The sequence below is a fragment of the Ischnura elegans genome, chromosome 5 (genome assembly GCF_921293095.1).
Source record: "Ischnura elegans chromosome 5, ioIscEleg1.1, whole genome shotgun sequence".
NCBI lineage: Eukaryota > Metazoa > Arthropoda > Insecta > Odonata > Coenagrionidae > Ischnura > Ischnura elegans.
Window position 1 is genome coordinate 39,130,063 of NC_060250.1, and position 18,019 is coordinate 39,148,081.

Sequence of the window (18,019 nt, forward strand, 5' to 3'; positions counted from 1 at the left end):
ATTCTCTGATCATTCATTTTATTAAAGATTCTGACACAGGTATTTTGTTTTGAGTTTGAATTCTTAAGATCTTATCATGAATAATGACAGGCTTAATGAATATGTTAATTTAAGGGGAGGAAATCTGATTGAATTACTACATCCATTGGCACTTCCATTTGTCTATTGTATTTCCACAGCTGTAATTGCTGAGCCACTACCAACAGAGCGCCCTCCCTCATGCATACCATCACCATGTGGACCCAATTCAGAGTGCCGCATGTTGAGTGGAGTGCCAGCATGCTCGTGCTTGCCAAATTACATTGGAACCCCTCCATCGTGCCGACCTGAGTGTGTTCTGAATGCAGATTGCCCGAGTCAACAGGCTTGTATCAAGAATCGTTGTGATGACCCGTGCCCCGGCTCTTGTGGAGCTGACGCAAGTTGCCGTGTGATCAATCACACTCCTGTCTGCCAATGTGAGCCGGGATATCAAGGAGATCCATTCATTCTGTGCTCACCAATTCCAAAAAGTAAGTTCTTTGGCTTAATTCTTAATATTTTTGAGTGATCTTGAATGCTTGCATATTTTAAATTCTCTCTCACTTCAAGGCCTTAACGAGCAAGGGTGTTTGAATCCCTTAAAATATTTCGCAAGTACGATATTCATCATACCTTCTCCAAATGAGCCTCCCACGAAAATGTATACCCCCTCTATGCTTCCAAATGAAACCCCTCTGCAAAAAAAAATTCTGGCAACTGCCTTGCCTCACGTTTCTTTTAGTCCAGCAAATTTCATATTTGGCTTCAATTTGTACTATGTAATGATAGCATCTGCATCGTTGAAAAATAGGGCTGATCAATGTCTTTGCTCACATTACAAACTGTGCTGTGGAATGGTGGTAGGCCTCATTTGCTGGTTATTGATCACAAAATTTTTGTTGCTGGTGTGCTAGGGAACTAGTGTATTAAAATATTTATATTATTTGGTGTATTCTGATCCTGCCCAAGGCTTAGTAGTTCAGTGTGTCCCGTCGATAGTTTTGCTCAGTTATATTTTCTGTTACTTTCAGCTCCTCCACCTAAACCTGATGTGTATGATCCTTGCTCCCCATCACCTTGTGGACCAAATGCTGTATGCACTGTCCGAGGATCAGATGCTCACTGTGAGTGTGCCTCACGTGAATATATTGGCAACCCCTATGAAGGATGTCGACCAGAGTGTGTCCTTGGAACTGACTGTGAACGGAACAAGGCCTGCGTCCGGAATAAATGCGTGGACCCTTGCCCAGGAACTTGTGGTGTCGACGCACAGTGTGATGTTGTCAATCATATTCCTGTCTGTTTCTGCCCAGAGGGATACACAGGCAATCCATTTTCCCTTTGTCGTCCAGAGCCTAAAGGTATGCATCAGTTTTTTTCTGATTCATATCATATTCTAACATTTATAAATGAAAATGATCTTACCATGCCTCGTTTTCCAAAAAATGAGTGAACCCATGGCTTGTTATCGATCTTTCTACGCTGTTTCTTTGTTGGCAAATGGTAAAACTGCTGTTGTACCCTTACTAAAGATACTCAATTCTTTAGAATTATTAGTATATCCATGAATTAATTGTTAGAGTTAAGTTTGTATAAGTTTTAATGGCGTTTGTTAGAGTTGAGGTAAAATTTTTTGTGGTAAATTTTATTTTAGGTATTAATTCAGTTTTGCCAAAAGTCATAATATCATTGCCACTTTCTATTTTAGATATCCCAACGGAACCTCAAATTCCCTGCAGTCCATCACCTTGTGGTCCAAACAGTCAGTGTCGTGAAGTCAATGGTCATGCTGTCTGCTCGTGCATCACTGGCTATTTTGGCTCTCCTCCATCATGCAGGCCTGAATGTATTGTGAGCTCTGAGTGTCCCATTTCCAAGGCATGTGTCAATCAGAAATGCATCGATCCATGCCAAGGAGCATGCGGCATTGGTGCCAGGTGTGAAGTGATAAACCACAGCCCAATATGCAGCTGTAGACCTGGACAAACTGGAGACCCATTCAAGAGCTGTTACAACATACCTCGTGAGTATCTCTGATGTCCGGATTGTGCTGTTCCAACAGGCCCAATATATAGCGTCAATTACCTTATTTCTCCGATTATAGTCCCCCTATGAATATAGTCCCCCCCTATTTTGAGGCTTCAGTTTCAGGTAAAAATTTAAAAAATGCATTTGAATATAGTCCCCCCCTTTATAATTACCACGGACATATTTGGAAAAAAAGGGGGGACTATATCAGATAAATACGGTACTCTATTCTGTAGCAAGTTATTTCTTGTTGTTGGCAAAAGTAATTTTCATCCTTGATTGGGTTCACTACCTTGGCAGAAAGCATTGCTGGAAACATCACGATTTCCCATTTCCTATTTTTCCTTGGCCATGGTTCACTTTTTTCTGTATATTGTATTGAATGGATAAATCCTTGCAGTCATTATGAGATATTGTTCATTTTTTCCAATGACATTAAGAAAAAATAGATGAGAAACTAATGTTTTCCCCTGCTTTTCAATATTTATTCATGCAGTGTGGACCACATAAATGACAGTACCACATAATAGCTGCAAATATTATTTTGAAAGGAAACAGTATGCGTTACTTCAAGGATTCAAACCAACATATTGAAAATTCTTATGGATATTTTAAGATTTTTCACAGATGTCTGCATGGTGATGTCAGAAATAAAACTTGAAATATACCAAACACAGTATATTCTAAATCGTCAGTCCAGTGAAATGGCAGCAATGACAAAGGGATAAATATCCTCATGAGAAAATTATCCACCCTTTATATTTCATACTTATAAGTGCAGTTTCCATAGCGTTATCTTGCAAAAATATAGGACCCATTTCTAACTATGACTTTCCTAGAGCAATGCTTTCTGCCTGGGCAGTGTGCCGTGTTTATCTCAGAGACTTCTTTTTGATGAGAGACCTTATAGCATGTTAATTGCGTAACCATTGTATCCTTCTGTTATGGAAAATAACCTTTGTAAGGTCCACGTAATTTATTTAGAAAACACAGCCCAGGTTTCCAAACGTGGTCACATCTTCCTTGCAAAGTTTATTCCCTTATTTTCCATGGTGGAAAGGTTTCACAAAGTTAAGCCTGAAATCATCAGTTATATCCTTCTGTTGCCGAGTGAATTTGGAATACAGCAGACTCCGGATTATCCAGGCTAATGATGGGAAGGGGTAGCACGAGTAATCGGAAAACACGAGTAATCCAAACTTTCACTGTAATTTCTTGTAATTTTCATAATTTAGGCAAATCAAACTATGAATTATTAACTTCGCAACATCAGTGTGATGTTGCTTAAGATATTGGTGCTTATGCGTCCAATTAATTTTTTTATAAAGATTGTGGAAGACATCGATGAAGTGTAAAACTCATGCACGGATAAGCCGTAACCAGTGGCGGATACAGATGGGGGGCGCATGGGGCGCGCGCCCCCCCCTATAAAATTTTCATATACTTTGCCTGTGACTTGATCATCTCTTATTAACGTAAAAGTTAAGACAACTCAAGATATGTTGCGCCCCCCCCTTGAGTTTTTTCTGTATCCGCCACTGGCCGTAACACGGATAAACTGCAGCCGTATAATTGGGAGTCTGCTGTACATATTGATTGTGTCTCGTATTATTTTTAGCCCGCCTTTTTTGCTCTGTTATTTCAATGTGAGATGAGGGTGTTGATGTGGTTGAATTAATTTCATGCCATGCCTTCCCTTCGATTCTTGCAGCCCCACCTGTCGAACCAGTTGAAGTAGACAGAAATCCTTGCTCGCCATCCCCGTGTGGTCCCAACTCAGAGTGCAGAGAGGTTGGGAATAGTCCAGCATGTTCTTGCTTGAAGGATCATGTCGGTGCACCTCCTAACTGTCGCCCTGAGTGTGTTATCAATCCAGATTGTCCACCTTCCTTCGTGTGCATGGGAAATAAGTGCAAGAATCCATGCCCTGACTCTTGTGGCTCTGGGGCCGATTGCAGGGTTGTTGGCCATGCCGTCACGTGTTCTTGCTCCGCCGGACACACTGGAGACCCCTTCGTGCAATGCACACTCGTGAGAGGTAAGCTAATCATTTATACTCAGGAAACCTCCCAATATGCTCCGACCGTGAAATGAATCACTCAAAAAAAATTAATTTCTGGACTCCATTGGAGCTCATGCCTGCTTTGCTTGGGCTATTTATATCACTCATTTTGGGTACATATCTGAATTTATGTAATGATGCTGGTGCTTTGCACAATTGATCTGAATCAGGTGTTATAATTGAAATGATGTTGACATCAGTAGCGAAGCATGAGTTCAAGCTTAGTCATGGCATGTGTAGTGGGTGGGTCATTTCCAGGGGCCCCCTTTTTTCATCCAATTTAACTTGCGTGTACGTAAAACTCTCTAACACGCGTGTATATCTCACTTTGATCCCAGCATGGAAGTGAGAATTTCTGAGAATCCAAAACATTCTCATGATTTCATGCAATGACTAACTGATGTTTATGAATTTTATAGATGAACCAGTTGTTCAACCGTGTGAGCCATCTCCTTGTGGGTCCAATGCGGAATGTAAGCAGCGTGGCGAAGCTGGATCTTGCTCTTGTCTGGAAGGCTACTTTGGCAATCCATACGAAGGCTGCCGACCTGAGTGTGTCCTGTCGTCTGACTGTCAGGCACACTTGGCTTGCGTGCGTAACAAGTGTACTGATCCCTGCCCTGGAGTGTGTGGTCGTCAGGCCCAGTGCTCTGTGGTGAATCATATTCCAACATGTACTTGCATTGAAGGCTACATCGGTGATCCATTTACATCTTGCAGACAGAGGCCGATTGAAGGTAGGTGCACTTAATTTTTATCATTTAGGAATTTACCCTCGTGTAGCAGATCAAAGAGAGAGACAGCTTTGTCATTTTTCACTCTCATATATTTGTTATGAGTTGGTTTCAGTGTGCTTCATGTCATTTTCATGAGCTGTGTCTTGAGGATATAGGTGTGGAAAATTATAAATTTTTCTCCCTATTTGGGAGACAAATTTGTATTTAAGAGACAAATATCAAGAGACAGCTCTTGATAATGATGTGAAAACACTGAAACCAGTTGAGCAAATTATAATGTGTGGAAAATTACTTCAGCTCTTTGTATTATTACTATCGATGAATTTCCACAAAGTGAACTCGTCGACAGTCAATCTCCTCCCTATTTGTTAAGACGGATTTTCCCATTATAAATTTGTCAACTATCAGTCCAACTAATCTAGCTACTCTAAGATAGAAAATGATAATACTTTTAATAATAAGGAAATAATAATTTTAGTATGGTCAATTTTTGTTTATTTGTATTCTAATCAAAGGGAATGATTTATTAGATTATTGACTAATTTAAATTTATATGGGAGGAGGCACTTCTGCCTCTTTATCTTAATTACAATTCGAGATTTTCCTTTCAAAATTCAAATGGATATGTAATTATTATTATTATTATTTCTCCTTTGGTGCTAATTGAGTGAAAGAAGGGTCTTTTGTTTGCTCAGAACATTTTTGTTTCTCTTCAGTTTCCACGGAGGCATCTAAATCCTACCCATGCAATCCTTCACCTTGTGGTCCAAACAGTCAGTGTCGGGAGGTCAATGGGCAAGCAGTGTGCTCATGCCAACCAACATACATTGGTAGTCCACCAAATTGCAAGCCTGAGTGCGTGGTGAATACTGAGTGTCCACTGAATCAAGCTTGCAGTAGCTTCAAGTGCCGAGACCCTTGTCCTGGAACATGTGGCTTGGGAGCTAGGTGTGAGGTTGTAAACCATAACCCCATCTGTGGTTGTCCTGCTGGATTTACCGGAGATCCATTCTCTCGGTGTTACCAAAAGCCAGGTAAGCCATACTGTTTTGGAATAAAAACACCTCTTAGTTCTCCATCTTCATGCATGCATACCATAATTATTTTTATAGTTTATCTATTTCAACTTAACGAAGACGTAGGGATTGTTTTCATCGAAATGTGTGAGTTTAATCAATCCAGATAAACTGTAAACTGAGAATGAAAATGAATGCAGAATTTGAACTTGTTCATCATTCATCTTATTTTTACTTTGGTTTTCAGTGTTTATGCTTTGGCATCATCAAAGTTTTCAGTTTTGTTGTGGGTAATTGAAGGAATTTTGCCAAAGAGAAGTTGTCATTTTCTCAAAAATATGAGGGCTTTGCTATCTCATTATTTTTTCAGTTTCCCATGAAATACATCTCAGGAGGTTTCTTTGGGGTTTATTGAAAATTTGACTCTGCACGTACCCTAATTCCTCTCAGGTTCCCAAGGAATATGATTATCAAATAAAAACTCCAGATGAGACTTGTTAAAAAAAAAAACAATGGAATACTAATACCGAATTGTATTAAATTCCCTATCTCCATCAATCTAGAAAAGATTATACCACGATCTAATGTTATTTTGATCTGTCATAATTTTGTCATTTCATTCTTCTTGCTATGAATGAATTCTTTCACATATACAGCAGACTCCCGATTATCCGGCTGTGGTTTATCCGGGTTGCAGATTATCCGTGCATGATTTTTACTCTCGCTCAATTTTTTCCGCGATCTTTATTAAAAAAATAAAATCGAACGCAAAATCATCGGAATTACTGCATTAGTGCTAGGATAAGGCAGGCTTGTTATTTCTGTTAGAATCCCCTTTGCAAAATCGCACGCCAGCTGCATTCACGGGATCACCGTGTTCCTGTTTTCCAAGCCTCGCACTGACCGATCGAGCTCCGCTAATAAGATCGCGAACTGGCAAAAAAAGCTCTCATTGAGTCCAGGAAGCACTCTAAAATAACAGAATAACTGCATTAATATTAATAATATATTGTTTTGTTTAAGGTAAATTATGAACATTGCAAGACATTAAAGTGAAAGTTTGGGTTATCCGTGTATTCCGATTATTCGTGCCGTCTCTCCCCATCATTAGCCCGGATAATCGGGAGTGTGCTGTACAGTGAGTCCTCGTTTAACGTCACTTACCTTTCCTGAAAAATGTGACGATAAACGAAATGACGTTAATCGAAGCATAATATCCAATAAGAAACAATGTAAAAAGTGAATATCGGCTCCTAGACCTCACAATTCCTACGCGAAAAAAATGCTAGCGTATCATATCTGGGGCATTTTTTACGGTGTGAATGCTAACTATCACATAAATACGAGTTCCTGTCTTCATCGACGACAATAGCAGCAGTGACGTAAATCCTTCTCCATTTTTGTATCTTCCCGCATTTGCTTTTCGGCTTCGCTATGGTGGTCGCCCTAGTGAGCGTCGCCTGGGCATCATGATCGCTGAAACATCGTCGCAGTTACAGGAACCAAAATTATTGTGAACTCTGCAAAAAAGTGACGACAAAAACTCCGAGTTCTACACGGAAAAATTCCTTGAAATCACTTTTTAGGTTCCTGAAACCATTATGTCAAGTAAAACCTTGCGTACCTACGCAAGAATTCATTTTGCAGAAATTTTTGCTAAAACCATTATCGCAATTAAGAATAAACACACCGTTTTACACTTTGCTTACACTGACTGTATTACCGCCCACAAAACGAACAACCTGCAACGCCCGCCGCTTCGCCTTTTTTTTTCCGTGCGAAATTCAAAAGACTTGACGTTATCGCGAAGCATAGGTGCGATAAACGAATGACGGTCTCAAAATTTTCGTGACGTTATCGCAAAATGACATTAAACGGGGTGATGTAGAATGAGGACTCACTGTATATACAAAATTTATTAGCAGCAATTTAAGCATAGGGATACATATTCTGATGATGGTAAAAAGTGTGCTATTATTTTATTATTTAGCTATTGTTCCTCTCTTTATTTGGAAGCTTTTGCTAATGAACATGAAATTTTGTTCTCCTCAGTTGCTCCTCCACCTCCTCCAGAGCCGCTCAATCCTTGTCAGCCATCACCCTGTGGACCCAATGCAGAGTGTCGAGCAGTTGGAAACAGTCCTGCCTGCTCGTGCCGCACTGGATACATTGGCTCTCCCCCTAACTGTCGCCCAGAGTGCGTTGTCAACTCAGAATGTGCATCGAACCAAGCATGCATTGCCGAGAAATGTCGTGATCCCTGTCCAGGGTCATGTGGTCTCTATGCAGCTTGCCGAGTGCAGAATCACATCCCCACATGCACATGCGAACAAGGATACTCTGGTGATCCCTTCATTCAGTGCTCTCTGGTAGTTGGTGAGTATAATTAAATCAATATCTCAGCCATTTTCTCGTAGTTTTGGATCATGATTTCTCATGGGCTATGTTAGAAAGCCACTTCCATTTTCAATACTAAACAAGTGTTGGGAGCTGAAAATAGAAAATTCCTTTATTACATACTTTGCTATGGTATGTTCTGTGTGTGGGTTCACTAAATAATTATGTATCTCCATTAATCGAAGAAATTTTTTTCTCGGTTGTGACATGTCTTGTGTGGGTATTCAAATATATCTCTCTGTTCATTATAGAATGTAATAGTGAAATTTGCTGTGTTGCTTTTGCTAATCAAAATGTTGTTGAATGTAACCAAATCATTTAGCAATGTTTGAATTGAATTGGGAAATTTTGTGCCTGATCAGTTAGGTACACTTGCGGAAACTTTGTTGGATTTTTCACGCATATAAATATCTTTAGCCATATCTTTTATCTGTTATGGGGTCTTAATAAGAATTTTATCTTTAAGCAGATGTGTGATTTCATTTATGAAAACATAGCCATTATTTTCAGATACAAAATTTAAATTGATCACAGTGAGATAATTATTGATGATTAAGTACATATGTACAAATTTATATTTTTGGAACTATGTATAGTTTTAAGAAATGTGAACCATGTGACTAAATTCATATCCCCTCCTATTTTTTTCTAAACACTAGTTCAAGCCAGACCAGTTGAGAAAGATCCCTGCCACCCATCACCTTGCGGTCCAAATGCTGATTGTTCTGGCAGTGGTATCTGCAAGTGCGTACAGAACTATATGGGAGATCCATATCAAGGATGCAGACCGGAATGTGTGCTCAATTCAGACTGCCCCAGGGATAAGGCTTGCAGAAACCAACGATGTGTTGATCCATGCCCCGGCACTTGCGGTCAGGGAGCACAGTGTGATGTTGTCAATCACATCCCAACATGTTCATGCCCTCCACCAACCACGGGTGACCCTTTTGTCTCCTGCAGATATGATGAGCCTGTTGTTGGTAAGTTTGTTACCTATTTGTGTGATTATGTATTCCTGCTGTCTGTGTTAGATGGAGCCAGTTTTATTGTCCCCTTAAATATATATTTAGCCATTAATGATACAATGAGATGGAAAAATATCCATTTTCCCCATACAATATTTGATGGCATTTCGAAAACCAGGATATTCTTTCAAAAGAGATTTTCCATTTCCATGTAATGCCTTCAGTGTGCATGCATCAATCATTATTATCTACCTATTTTTAATATATTATAGAAAAATCGGATGCCTAATATGCTGATCCTACTATTCATAGGCTACTCGTTTTTTGGAATTAGTAATTTCATTAAGATTTTCCTCTTTCTTCTCATAGCACCTACGGAACCTTGTAGGCCAACTCCATGTGGGCCAAACAGCATTTGCCGCGTTGTGAATGACCATGCCGTTTGCTCTTGCATTACTGGCTTTGTTGGCAGCCCACCATCTTGCCATCCTGAGTGTGTTTCAAGTGCAGAATGCCCGCTGACTCAAGCTTGCTTAAATCAGAAGTGCCGAGATCCATGCCCAGGCACCTGCGGTCAAAATGCACGCTGCCAAGTTGTTAACCACAACCCCATTTGCAGCTGTTCTCCTGGAATGACTGGGGATCCATTTGTTCGCTGCTATGAACGTCCAGGTAATTGAATGCCTACTTCTTCAGATTAGGTCATTGCTGGTGAGAGTCTGATCTTCATTTATGGCCAGTAATACCTTTTCTTGGTGTACGTTATTGTTTAGTTACCTGCAACTTTTTTTATGAGTGACAGCCTCTGTATAGTTTATCTGGGCCTTAAAATTCATAGTATTTGTGTAGTTGTCATTATTTTAGGGGTAATGTGGCAAAAATAACTATTATTTTTTTATTTTTAATGAAGACATGGTGCAAAGAAGTTATTTACAGTTTAAAGTTATTTTTCTCTAAGCATTCTGACTGAGGAGAGATTCAAATCCAACACCTGTAGATAATTCCAAAGCCTTAACTTCAATTTTAAAATAGGTTTGGGTTTTTACACTCTTGTGAGTTATGCACCGAGTTGAGTTATGCTGTCAGAAGTGTGAATTTATTACAGTGGAACCTCGTTAAAGCGAGTACGGGCTATAGCGACACACCCGCTATTACGAGAGATAGCCGATGCACCGTCAATTGACCCTATAATAAGCGTGTTAAAAAATTCGTTTTTACGAGACCCTTTCGGTGTTGGCTCTCGCCATAGCGAGGGTTTCACCGCCGGAAGACTTTCATGAAGACTCCTTAACCTCTGTAATTGCTAGCGATCTGTTAGAAATGAAGTTAATGGAGTGCTCAGTCTCAAATTTATGTGGTAAACTGTCGTTCGATAAATATAATGATGACGAAACAATGCTTTGCATGATTTTTATTCAGTGCGGCGCTTATAACTTGTTTGAATAGTTAGTCGTTATTTGAGTAAGGAAATTTAGTGATGCAAAAAAACATCGCCTTTCGTCTGGATTTATGCTTACGTTTATCGGATAGATGTTTATCTGTCGCCGCACCACTCCTGTTCCTGTATATTTGTTCGCAACAGGTATATTGGCTATTATTTGCTCCACCTCCGGTAAAGCGACAATTCGCTATAGCGAGTGTTAATTAGTGCACCGTGGGGTGTCGTTATATCGAGGTTTCACTGTACTTAAGTTTTAAGTAGGTACCTATCTCCATTTGAAATTTCTCCTCTCAATTGCAGCACCAAAACCTGCTCCACCAACTGAGCCTTGTCGCCCATCACCTTGTGGTCCTAATGCTGAGTGTCACGTTCGAGGGGAGAGCCCAGCCTGCTCCTGCTCACCTGGTTACATCGGCCTTCCCCCTAACTGCCGTCCAGAATGTGTCATCAATCCCGAGTGCGACAGTCGTATGGCTTGCGTCTCGCTCAAGTGTCAAGATCCTTGCCCAGGCTCCTGTGGTCTGAATGCACAGTGCCGAGTGGTGAACCACAATCCGATCTGTGAATGCGAAGCTGGGTTTACGGGTGATCCATTTAGTGGTTGCCAGCGCGTCCAAGGTAGGCCCTGAGAAGGGGACTCAAAGCTTGTTTTCTTGCTTGCTGCACGATTTGTTCTCACATGCAATGCATGTTCTGTGTCTGTTTGTTGAGCACTGCCTGTTGCACGGTCATTGTGTTGCCTTGTTGTGTGTTATTGCACGTGACATCTTGCCAATGCTTTCCAAATGCCTTTATTTTGTCAGTTGAATTTATATCAGTAAGTGAACTAAGTTTTGGTGGAATACATCCCAATTTTATGCATTCCTGAGGCAAGGGTGCCGCTTATTCTCAGTCTTCGAGCATTTATTGTTCTATCACCGTTTTGTTCAGCTTTTTTATCTCTTTCTTGGATATCCTATTTCTACCCATGTAATGCAAAACGTAATTGAAGGTCATAGTAGTTGAGGTAATGTATTAGTCAGTTTTTACCCCTTTCTCGATATTAATTACGTATTATGAAATTAAAGATAAATTTCAGTCCGCCTTCTTTTACATACTTTTATTGTCTCAGTTTTTCTCTTGCCCATCCATCCCATCTCAGGCAAAAATTCGAATATTAATTCCTTAATCAAGTAATGAAATAATTTTAGTATATTATTTTAAGTGAATTTTTTTTTATAATTTTTTTCAAATATTTGTCCTTAGAAGGTCATACTTCATCTTATTTGAAACGTGTGCATGCATGGCGTTACGTAGGTACTCTCCCCTTATGAGATTTTTTATCACCAATACTATTAGTTGACAAGAATGAGTAAGTAAATTTGTTTTATAGAAAACTTAGTAATACTCCTACTTTCATGAAAAATTAGGCATTTTCCATGTTCTCTGGTACTTTTTATTCCAGTTGAAATGTATAAGATTTTAAAAAAAATTTCCCACCCCTTAGTTTTATTAGTTAGTTCAGCCTTTGTGCCCTTGTTCCAGGAATGTCAAGATTGTTATAGTTGACGCCAGATTTAAATATACATGTTTTGTGTTGGTGTGAACAAATGGGACTAGAAATAGTTTTTTTGGTCACTATAAAGCCAATGGTAAGAATGAATGGGAAAGCTTTGGTAAATTTGCATGTCTCTGTGTGTGACTTGTCAGCTGAGTTAGGACTTTACGGTAAGTGATGTCCTACCACCGAAGGGAGAAATACCTCGCCACACACCAATGGAAGCATCAAGGAATCACAATGTGCAAGTTTTGGCACACTATGCTGACAGGCTCAACTGTTCATAGAGTGTCAACAGTCTCAACATCCAGCTGATTTTAGTCTATAACGTGTAGGCTCTACCAATATATTTAGAACATTGGCCATGTTACACCATTGTAGCAATGGAATTTAATGTATTTATGTGGTAGGATTATCGAGTGTACTTGTACTACTACTACTTGTCTATACAAATAATGAAGCCACTATTCATATGATGGTAGCAAGAACAATCTTTCACAGGAAACTTAGAAATTATTATTGTTTGAAATGAAATTAATCAGTTATGAAATTAATTCAGCAAAAATTGGCTGACGTTTTATTTGGAAAATTTTCCTGCTGAGAGGATTTCTTGCAGGTAACAAGGTATGAAGTATTCTTGTCCTGAAATGATGATCATTGCATCATCATGGGCATTGATTAGGCGTTTATTGCTACCTACCGAGCAGCATTCATTCATTCCATATCACTGTATTTCAAGTGATAATTATGGAAGTCTTATGCTGCTCTTTCGTCAGCGTATACTTGCCTATCTGTTTAGGTTCTTTCAATTAAAAGATTTTCAAATTTTGAAATAAGTAACTCTTCAAAAGGAATATTTAATCGTATTGTTGAAATTCAACACTTTTTTGACGGTGTCGGTTTTATTGATCGACAATTGGAAGTACTGTGACAGATGGCAGGCACCTGATGAGTGTCCTTGCGGTCATATCTATTGGCTGCAGGCACAAATCAAACCTTATGCATAATCTTTAACTGTGACAACATGAATCTGAAGGAAATTCCATTATGTTCCAGTAACGGTTGTCTCAGAGGCTCTGACACCTTGCATTCCGTCCCCTTGTGGGTCGAATGCTTTGTGTAAGGAGCGGAATGGGGCTGGCTCCTGCGTTTGCTTGCCAGAGTATATTGGCAACCCTTACGAGGGATGCCGTCCAGAGTGTGTGTTGAACTCTGAATGCCCTTCAACAAAGGCTTGCATCAGCAGCAAATGTCAGAATCCTTGCCTTGGCGCATGTGGCCAGAATGCCATCTGTGAGGTGGTCAACCACTCACCCACGTGCCATTGTCAGCGAGGATTCATTGGGGATGCATTTAGTCGTTGTCGACCTGAGCCATTGCAGTGTAAGGAAGCTTATTTAAGGAAATTAATTGAATGCAGATTTATTACTTCATTTGCAGGAGGATGAAAATGGCAATATAATTTGCCTATGTAAATTTTTCATTAATGTTGATTAATGTGAATTCTCACTTTTGAGCATGATTGCATGAAATTCTTCCTCCTACTTGCTTCTCATCCCAACTCTTGGGACAGTATATAATCTTTTGTGAAGAAAAATGAATGAATGTCACTCTCTAAGTTCTATCTCAAATTGTCTTTGGTTTCTCTTTTTCTTTGCTACAAGATTTTCATCTTCAATTTTGTTATAATTCCTGCATGAATTAATGATTGTAACTGTTTAATTTCTCTATGTGTGATGGTTTTTCTGTGTGCATGACTCTGTGTCTATGTTTCTTTCTTACATGTCTCTTGCATGCCCTCTTTCCTTCAAAAAAGTACCAGTCATTGAAGAGACCAATCCTTGTGAACCATCCCCATGTGGGCCTTATAGCAGGTGTCGGGAGGTCAATGGGCAGGCTGTATGCTCTTGCTTACCGGACTATGTGAGCAGTCCACCTACTTGTAGGCCTGAGTGCACAACAAGCTCTGAATGCCCTGCGACCAAGGCATGCGTGGATCGGAAATGCAAAGACCCATGCCCGGGACCTTGTGGAATTAACACTCAGTGCAGTGTTGTGAACCATAGTCCCATATGTAGCTGCAGGCTGGGGTTAACTGGGGATCCGTTTGTGAGATGCTATCCTCTACCACGTAAGCCCTCTCCTTTGTTTTGTGACTACATTAAGGCATGCATTTCTCTTTGCTGGAGATCATTTCCTCTATTTTGTGGGCCCTGGCCTGTGGAAGCATCGTCTGATTTGATGCATCTTAATTCTGTCGCCTTGTTTTTTTTATTGTTTTGGTTTAGAGCTGGATGTTTCTCCACTTTCTAAGGAATGCTTGCCTTTGAATTTTGTTCTGAATCTTCTGCATCTTGTCTTCACCTGTGTGTTAAATGGCCTTATTTCTCTCTCCTCTCTCTCTCTCTCTATTGGACCTTCTCTGTTGGATGTGCACGTCTTCTTCGTTTCATGTAGCTGCACCATCTATTCCCACCCAGCCCATCCGTATCGATCCCTGTGTTCCCTCCCCTTGTGGTTCCTTCTCTGAGTGTAGGGATATAGGGGGAGCGCCATCATGCTCCTGCAGATCTGGTTACGTTGGCAGTCCTCCAAATTGTCGTCCAGAATGTGTCATCAACTCGGAGTGTCCAAGCACAAGGGCTTGTATGAGGGAGAAGTGTAGAGATCCATGCCCCGGTTCCTGTGGGCAGGGTGCTCAATGCACCGTCCTATACCACGTGCCCATGTGCACTTGTCCAACTGGATACACTGGGGATCCATTCTCCAACTGCTATCCCAAACCACCTGAACGTAGGTTGATATTTTGGAATTATTTTGTTTGAATTGTCAAGGATTCAATAGATTGTGTGTTTGAATATTCTTGAATGAGGCCTCACGTGGGTATTCAACTCTTGATTCACAGCACCAGCAGCAGTTGAAGCAGCAGATCCATGCGACCCGTCCCCTTGTGGACCTAATGCTCAGTGTCGTGATGGTATCTGCACTTGCATATCAGAATTCCGAGGAGATCCATATGTGGGTTGTAGACCAGAATGCGTTATGAGTTCAGATTGCCCAAGAAATTTGGCTTGCATGAGGCAGAAGTGCGTGGATCCATGCCCTGGAACTTGTGGGCAGAATGCAAAGTGTGAAGTAGTTAATCACGTGCCAATGTGCAGCTGTCCAGAGAGATACACTGGCAATCCATTTGTAGATTGCCGACCGTATCAAGGTAAAATGAAATTATTGATGTTTTTGAATTGAATTTTCAATATTGAGGCTCCATGTTATCTATCAATTTTTTGATTCCTGAGATCTTCCTAAAATTTTGAAAATATTCATCAGAACTTATCCGTTGCAAGAAAAGTTGTTGCAGGTTTTCAAATTGTATGTCCTCTTATAATTATCCCTTTGTCAGAGGATGTTAGTTTCTCCCACAGCCTAAGCATCCGCTGTATGGGGAGATACCACAATTTTCCTTGTGTATACATTACTTCACGGAGAAATTATGGGAGGGGCTGGATGTGAATATTTGTGAGATTAACCAACCAAAACATTGGAATGGAATTAACTTCATTCACATATAACTATTTAACTACTGCATAACCTGCATTTCTTAGTGATTCACTAAGTATTACTATTGCACATAACACAAATTCAAAAAAAGCTTACTGATATTTACTGAAGCCTAAATAACTAAATACAGCCAACAAATATGAATGATGCAACGCAGGCTATATATCTCCTCGTAATGCTGGTGCAAATAGAGGACTGTCCTTCAAAAGGCACTTTGCCAAAAACCCTTTAGAAGGTGATGCAAGTCAGTTGACTCAGAGATTTTCACTGCATATTCACCCATATCTTATTTTCCACGGTGAAAAGAAGTTATCCTAAGACACTTCTATTGCATTCCATGGATGCAAAGTCCAACAGGCATGCTTATAAAGCATATATTGATGGTGGTCTTCACCAGAGGTACATCCATGGTATGGTATGTGGATATGGTCTACTTTACAGAAGTCATTCCCATATTGCAGTGAATTCCAAATCATACAACCATAGGGCAATCATAAAAACTCACAGCCACCATCACTGCCATGGGAAGCTCCTCTTAAGGCATATTTTGCATTATCCTATGAAGTTCTGCTGAGAAAGTTTAAATAAATAGCGCTAATTTTTTTTGGACAGTAATAGTAAACTTGATTGCTTATAAATATAAATAATATATCATGCATGTTCACACTTTATCATGCGTACAATTTGTGATAAACCATTAGGTAATAGTTTTGTTAAGTCCATCCAACGAAAAAAAATGCCTCAGAATAAATATCTTAAGCATTACGGAAACAGCTTTGGCCTACAAATTCAATAAAACAACATAAACTTTAATCTCACAAACAATATGAAACAAGAGCCCTTAAAAAAATTGAAATATTTAAATGGATTCCAAAAAAAGAGAAAATGCATGTCAAAAGGAAAGAAGTTGCTAACCTCTAGAAGAAAGGAATCAATAAATACGAGAAAATGTGGAGCCTTACAGGTAACATAGAAAAAACATCCTATAAAACAAATTAATTGCTTTCTACAAAATAGAACCAGTAAATACACAGCCATGCAGGCCTTCACCATGTGGTCCGAACAGTCAATGCCGAGAGTTCAACCAGCAGGCTGTGTGCTCTTGCGTCCCCGGGTACATGGGAAGCCCACCGAACTGCCGACCGGAATGCGTGGTGAGCTCGGAGTGTGCTCAGAACGAGGCTTGCAACAACCAGAAGTGCAGGAACCCCTGCCCGGGCACTTGCGGAATAGGGGCGAAGTGCGAGGTGATCAACCACAACCCGATCTGCAGCTGCCCGCCGCGGTACACGGGAGACCCGTTCATTCGGTGCAGCCCGATCCGTAAGCATGAGATGAGAGAGTCGGTTTGTGGATTGGTCGCGGGGTGGTGTCAGACTCGGGGTAACGGTGGGTTTCCTTCTCTTTTGTCTCCGTCAGCCGACACGCCGCCGGCTCCTCCTGTGAACCCTTGCCAACCGTCGCCGTGCGGTCCTTACGCCGAGTGTCGGGTGATCGCGGAGAGTCCGTCGTGCTCGTGCCTTCCCGAGTACAGGGGCTCGCCGCCCAACTGCCGTCCCGAGTGCGTCAGCAACAGCGAGTGCTCGAGTCACCTTGCCTGCATGAACCAAAAATGCCGCGATCCGTGCCCTGGTAGTTGCGGGGCGAACGCCGAGTGCAGGGTGGTCAGCCACACGCCGATGTGCGTGTGCCTGTCCGGCTTCGTCGGCGACCCGTTCTCGCAGTGCAACCCACACCAACGTAAATAGAGAGGCTTTTTTTACATTCGTAGTTGTATTTTGGAATTTGCTGAAGTAGGTTTGTGGAGGCAGGGCCCGTTGAGTAATGTTGCGGAACGTTTTCTTTCAGCGGAGCCAGCTTTGGCGTCCACCACGCCGTGCGTTCCTTCCCCTTGCGGGTCGAACGCCGTGTGCAGGGAGCAAAACGGCGCTGGTGCATGCAGTTGCATACAGGATTATTTCGGAAACCCGTACGAAGGGTGTCGACCCGAGTGCGTGGTGAGCTCCGATTGCTCGTCGAACAGGGCTTGCATAAGGAACAAGTGCCAGGACCCGTGCCCAGGAAACTGCGGGCGCAACGCAGACTGCCAGGTGGTGAACCACTTGCCGTCGTGCGTGTGCCGCCCAGGATACACAGGGAACCCTTTCAGCTACTGCAGTCCCACGCCGCCGAAACGTAAGGAAACGATTTGTTTTGGGGAGAGTAGGGTTAGTTTTCGGGCGTGGGAGGCGGCCCTGGATTAATTTGGCAATGCAAT

At 41.2% G+C, this 18,019-nt stretch overlaps 1 protein-coding gene across 1 annotated transcript in view; it reads left to right on the forward strand.

The window, feature by feature from the left end:
* The window catches only part of LOC124159670, a 309,866-nt gene that overhangs the window by 208,482 nt on the left and 83,365 nt on the right, over nucleotides 1–18,019 (forward strand). Inside the window, exons 75-91 of the mRNA XM_046535577.1 lie at nucleotides 180–512; nucleotides 1,053–1,382; nucleotides 1,730–2,044; nucleotides 3,761–4,087; nucleotides 4,531–4,848; nucleotides 5,565–5,882; nucleotides 7,917–8,240; nucleotides 8,921–9,241; nucleotides 9,596–9,898; nucleotides 10,968–11,285; nucleotides 13,261–13,587; nucleotides 14,021–14,335; nucleotides 14,662–14,997; nucleotides 15,116–15,418; nucleotides 16,780–17,085; nucleotides 17,182–17,502; nucleotides 17,611–17,937. Of these exons, the coding sequence (XP_046391533.1) occupies nucleotides 180–512; nucleotides 1,053–1,382; nucleotides 1,730–2,044; nucleotides 3,761–4,087; nucleotides 4,531–4,848; nucleotides 5,565–5,882; nucleotides 7,917–8,240; nucleotides 8,921–9,241; nucleotides 9,596–9,898; nucleotides 10,968–11,285; nucleotides 13,261–13,587; nucleotides 14,021–14,335; nucleotides 14,662–14,997; nucleotides 15,116–15,418; nucleotides 16,780–17,085; nucleotides 17,182–17,502; nucleotides 17,611–17,937 (5,442 nt within the window). The remainder of the gene's footprint in view (nucleotides 1–179; nucleotides 513–1,052; nucleotides 1,383–1,729; nucleotides 2,045–3,760; nucleotides 4,088–4,530; nucleotides 4,849–5,564; nucleotides 5,883–7,916; nucleotides 8,241–8,920; nucleotides 9,242–9,595; nucleotides 9,899–10,967; nucleotides 11,286–13,260; nucleotides 13,588–14,020; nucleotides 14,336–14,661; nucleotides 14,998–15,115; nucleotides 15,419–16,779; nucleotides 17,086–17,181; nucleotides 17,503–17,610; nucleotides 17,938–18,019) is intronic.